Source organism: Rhinolophus sinicus, chromosome 1 (genome assembly GCF_057876585.1).
Source record: "Rhinolophus sinicus isolate RSI-liver-muscle chromosome 1, RSI-T2T, whole genome shotgun sequence".
In the NCBI taxonomy this organism is placed as follows: Eukaryota; Metazoa; Chordata; class Mammalia; order Chiroptera; family Rhinolophidae; genus Rhinolophus; species Rhinolophus sinicus.
In genome coordinates this window covers 56,971,914-56,977,662 of record NC_142501.1, presented here as the reverse complement: position 1 = coordinate 56,977,662, position 5,749 = coordinate 56,971,914, and the positions used below count along the sequence as shown (strand labels likewise).

General features: G+C 36.0%; 1 protein-coding gene across 1 annotated transcript; it reads right to left on the bottom strand.

Annotated features, from left to right (window-relative positions):
* Positions 1–1,613: 1,613 nt before the first annotated feature.
* Positions 1,614–2,552, bottom strand: LOC109439232 (olfactory receptor 6C2-like). Its single transcript, XM_019719494.2, has one exon. It carries the CDS (start codon positions 2,550–2,552, stop codon positions 1,614–1,616), a length of 939 nt encoding a protein of 312 aa, XP_019575053.2.
* Between the last annotated feature and the right edge of the window lie 3,197 nt (positions 2,553–5,749).

Genomic DNA, 5,749 nt, shown 5'->3' with positions numbered 1-5,749 from the left:
TTAATGACAGCCTTCCAGAGAAACACACTTTTGAAGAATCATATAAAAAAGGATTAATTATTAGGATGTCGCCAAATAATTAATAGTGAAATATCAATTGAAGGATGTGAGAAAGCCACTTAAGCTCCAAGCGCCGTCTTAAAATGCTCATTCATATTTATTCTATTTATCCTGACCTGTAATAATTCCAATGTAGTGGGGATTATGATTTAGAATGGCAAATTTTGTACAGGGGCTACTCCTCAGTTTTGTACCTCTCAGTTAAGCTTGTGGAATCTGAAAGAGATTGACAGAGGGACCAACATCTACTTGTACAAACCACTGTAGGGTGTCTTGAATATATTTCTTCTGATAAAGTTAAAACTATTTCTGCTACCAATGTACATAAAAGATCAAGAAAAACAAAATATTACATAGACATTTTTTCCTATAATGTCCTTAATGCAATAGACTCATTGAAAACTGGAAAAGGTAATTTTTTTAAAAAACAAATTTTACTTTATTTATTTTTTTAAGGAGGGCGCAGCTCACAGTGGCCCATGCAGAGATGGAACCGGCAACCTTGGTGTTATCAACACCACACTCTAACCAACTGAGCTAACCCACCACCCCTGGAAAAGGTAATTTAAACTGTTTATTTTAAAAAGTGATTGAAAAACATTGAAAAGCTAAAATTTTATTTAGATAATTGCATTCTTAAAGGGAATATGAGAGGAAGTACAGGCACTTCACTAGAAAGATTTGTAGGACCAGGAGACTTGAAAAAGGGGTGGGTAAGTATTACAACTTTGTATATATTATTTTAAATACTATTTTCCCTCATATGATTGTTCTGGGCCAGATTTGAATTTATGGGTGTCTGAAGAGGAGGGTGCCAATGGTCAAGACATAATGTTTATACCATTAATTTTAACAGTATGTACCTCTAATGATACTTGTGGGCGGGTCATCATTTCTCCCATGTAGCCAAATTAGATCTAACTCTGAATATGGCTCCCTTACTAAGTGTCAGGAATAGTTTTGTGATACTTTACCTGTCAAATCTGATGACCACTGACTGGAGGAGGGGCAGAAGAGAAACTTTATCAAACTTGCCCTGACAGCCTGTCCTTTCGGCGAACACAATAGCTGAGATGGAAGATCGAGCTCATTCATCATCAGTGTGAAGTTTACAAAGTCATTTAAACGTGGACGTCTGGCTGGTAGGTGGGAAAAAGGAATGGTGGATCATGTATTGGATATTTTTATAGGGCAGGTCTAGAAATGGTTCACATTACTTCCACATACATTCTGTCAGCAATGACATAGGCTACATAGCCACACCTCACAGTGCAGAAATAGGGCAGAAAAGTGTGGTCTGCTGTGTTTTCAGGGATAACCAACATGTTTGGCAAGTATCAATTTCTGCCAGATAGTAAGAATAAACACCTTAAAATTAAGTTTTAACGGAGAGTAAGAAATGGAATAGGTAGGGTTCATAGCAAGTTTAAAAACAAAGTGAGAATGTCAGTATGACTGGAGAATAAATCATGCAGAGACAAATAGTATTAGAAGCTTCAGGTTTTCTGTCTATTCATCCTTCCTTTTAATTGGATTCATTGACTCCTTTTTTTTTACATCTTTGAAAGAAATGCAATTTTTTTAATTGAGTCATGAAAAGCTTGCTTCACTTGCTTATTTCTCAGTGTGTAAATAAAGGGATTCAACATTGGTGAAATAGAAGTAATAAGGAGTGAAATCCCTTTATTAATAGCTATGTCATCCTTGGCTGAAGGTTTGATATAAATGAAGATGCAGCTGCCATAAGTGATGGAAACCACAATCATGTGGGAAGAACACGTGGAAAAGGCTTTTTTCCTTTGCTGGGCAGAGGGAAACCTTAGAATAGTCCTGATGATATAAATGTAGGAAAGAACTACACACATGAGGGTGATGATGAATGTCAACACAGCACACACTATAACCATCTCTTCTATCAACCATGTGTCGGAGCAAGAGATCTTCAGGATAGGAGATGCATCACAGCAAAAATGATCAATGACATTCGAATCACAGAATTCCAGGCCTAAACCCAGACTAATGGGTGGGAGAATGATGATCAGAGCTGCTACCCAACAGAAGAGGATGAAGTTCTTGCAGACTCTGCTGTTCATGATGGTTGTGTAATGCAGCGGTTTGCAGATGGCCACATAGCGGTCATAGGACATGGTGGCCAGCAGAAAAAATTCTGTTACTGCAAAGAGGTCTGTAAATAAGAGTTGACTGGCACAAGCATTATAGGTAATGGATTTGTCTCCAGATAATATGCTATACAAGAATCTTGGAACACAAGCAGTTGTGAAGGAAATTTCTAAGAAGGAGAAATTCTGAAGGAAAAGATACATTGGTGTTTTAAGGTGGGAATCAATCAGAGTGAGGATGATGATGGTTAGGTTTCCAGATACACTCAACATGTAGGAAAGAAATAGAAAGATTAAAAGCAAAATTTTCAGTTGCGTGTCATCGGTCAGTCCCAGCAAAATGAAGGTTGTTAGTGCGGTTTGGTTTTTCATCCTTGATTATTGTCTCTTGCCCAATCTGTTTAAAACAATAAGGAGGACTTTATATGAGTCCAGAGTCCTGGCCATCTTCTAACCTCAAGAGAAGTAAATCTGAGCGTGATTCCTATACAATCGGCAAACACATAACACATGCCAATGTTTGATCACTTTTCCGTGTCACACAAACTGCTATTCATTTTAAATCATGTATTTTATTCTTCTAATAAATCTACAATTTAGCCGTAATTGGTGTCAGTTCAACATGTTATCTTATAAACATCATTGAAATACAAGTCCTCTTTCAATAAAAGTGCTTCTTTCTCCCCACTACTTATCTCCAGACATGCTTCCAGCAGAAAAGTCACTTAAAAACAAAAACAAAAACAAAAAACCTAGCAATGGTCTTTGTTAAAAAAATCCTTGCATTAAAGTTTACATGTGTATGTGATGTATAGATGATGTATTACAGAATTGTACACCTGAAACCTATGTAACTTTACTAACAATTGTCACCCCAATAAACTTAAATTAAAAAAATTAAGAAAAATTTCAAAAAAAAGTTTACATGTGTATTAATTTAAAGTAAACTGGCAATGAATACTTATCACATAGTTTATCCTGTTTCAGCTTATTCAGTTCAGCTTCTCTGAAGTGTGTTTAAGACTTTTTTACTGGAGATATTTTATATATATATATATATATATATATATATATATATATATTATATATATTATATATATATTATATATATATATTTATATATATATATAATATATATATAATATATAAATAATTTAAGTTTATTGGGATGACAATTGTTAGTAAAGTTACATAGGTTTCAGGTGTACAATTCTGTAATACATCATCTATACATCACGTTGTGCATTCACTACCCAGAGTCAGTTCTCCTTTCCATCACCATATATTTGATCCCTTTTACCCTCATCTACCATCCCCCTCCCCCCTTACTCTCTGGTAACCATTAAACTATTGTCTGTGTCTGTTCTTTTCTTGTTTTTGGTTTATATACCACATATCAGTGAAATCACATGGTTCTCTGCTTTTTCTGTCTGACTTATTTCACTCAGCATTATAATCTCAAGATCCATCCATGTTGTCACAAATGGTCCTATTTCATCTTTTCTTACTGCCGAACAGTATTCCATTGTGTATATATACCATAACTTTTTTATCCATTCATCTATCAAAGGATACTTTGGTTGTTTGCATGTCTTGGCCACTGTAAATAAAGCTGCAATGAACATTGGAGCACATATATCTTTACAGATAAATGTTTTCAGATTTTTTGGGTGGATACCCAGGAGAGGGATTGCTGGGTCATATGGTAATTCTATTGTTAATTTTTTGAGGAACCCCCACACTGCCTTCCATAGTGGCTGCACCAGTCTGCATTCCCACCAACAGTGTATGAGGGTTCCTTTTCCTCCACAGCCTCTTCAGCACTTGTTATTATTTGTATTGTTGATGATAGCCATTCTAACTGTTGTGAGGTGATATCTCATTGTGGTTTCTATTTGCATTTCTATGATGATTAGTGACGTTGAGCATATTTTATATGTTTATTGGCCATCTGTATGTCCTCTTTAGAGAAATGTGTCTTCAGGTCCTCTGCCCATTTTTTAATTGGATTGTTTTTTTTTTTTGTTGTTGTTGTTGTTGAGTTGTATGAGTTCCTTATATATTTTGGATATTAGCTCCTTATCGGAGGCACTGTTTGCAAATATCTTTTCCCATTTGGTTGGTTACCTCTTTATTTTGTCGATGGTTTCTTTTGCTGTGCAGAAACCTTTTAGTTTAATATAATCCCGTTCGTTTATTTTAGCTGTTACTTCCCTTGCCTTTGAAATCAAATTCACAAAATGCTCTTTGAACCCAAAGTCCATAAGTTTAGTACCTATGCAGTTTATTGTTTCAAGTCTTATGCTTAGGTCTTTGATCCATTTTGAGTTAATTTTGGTACACAGTGACAGATAGCGGTCTAGTTTCATTCTTTTGCATGTGGCTTTCCAATTCTCCCAGCACCATTTATTAAAGAGGCTGTCTTTTCTCCATTGTGTGTTTTTGGTTCTTCATCGAAACTCCATTGTGTGTTTTAAGCTTCTTCTTCGAAAATTATCTGTCCATATTTATGTGGGTTTATTCCTGGGTTTTCCATTCTATTCCATTGGTCGGTTTGCCTGTTTTTCTGCTTATTCCATACTGTTGTGATTATTGTTGCTCTTTAGTACAAGCTGAAGTCAGGGAGTGTGACACCTCCAGCATTATTCTTTTCTCTTAGGATTGCTTTGGCTATTAGGGGTCTTTTCCAGTTCCATCCAAAGAAGACATATAGATGGCCAATATAAAAAGATGCTCAACATCACTAATCATCAGGGAAATGCAATTAGAAACCACAATGAGCTATCACCTCACAACAGTTAGAAAGGCTATCATCAACAAGACAAATAGTAACAAGTGTTGGAGGGGCTGTGAAGGAAAGGAAACCCTCCTACACTGTTGGGAATGCAGATTGGTGCAGCCGCTATGGAAGGCGGTGTGGAGGGTCCTCAAAAAATTAAGAATAGAATTACCATATGACCCAGCAATCCCTCTCCTGGGTACCCACCCAAAAAAATCTGAAAACATTTATCCGTAAAGATATATGTGCTCTCAGGCTAAAAGTGAAGGGTTGGAGTAAGATATTCCATGCAAATGGAAATGAGAAAAAAGCTGGAGTTGCAATACTTATCTCTGACAAAATAGACTTTAAAATGAAGAAAATATTAAAAGACAAAGATGGACACTATATAATAATAAAGGGATCAATTCGACAAGAGGATATAACCCTAGTAAACATCTATGCACCCAACATAGGAGCACCTAAATATATAAAACAGATATTGACTGACATAAAGATGGAGATCAACAGTAACACTATCATAGTAGGGGACTTCAACACACCTCTGACAACAAGGGACAGGTCTTCCAGACAGAAAATCAATACGGAAACAACAGCCTTAAATGACACATTGGACCACTTGGATTTAACCGATATTTTCAGAGCATTCCACCCCAATGCTGCAGAATACACGTTCTTCTCAAGCGCACATGGAACATTCTCCAAGATAGACCATATGTTAGGCCACAAAGCAAGTCTGGATAAATTTAAGAAAATTGAAATCATACCAATTGTCTTCTCTGACCACAGT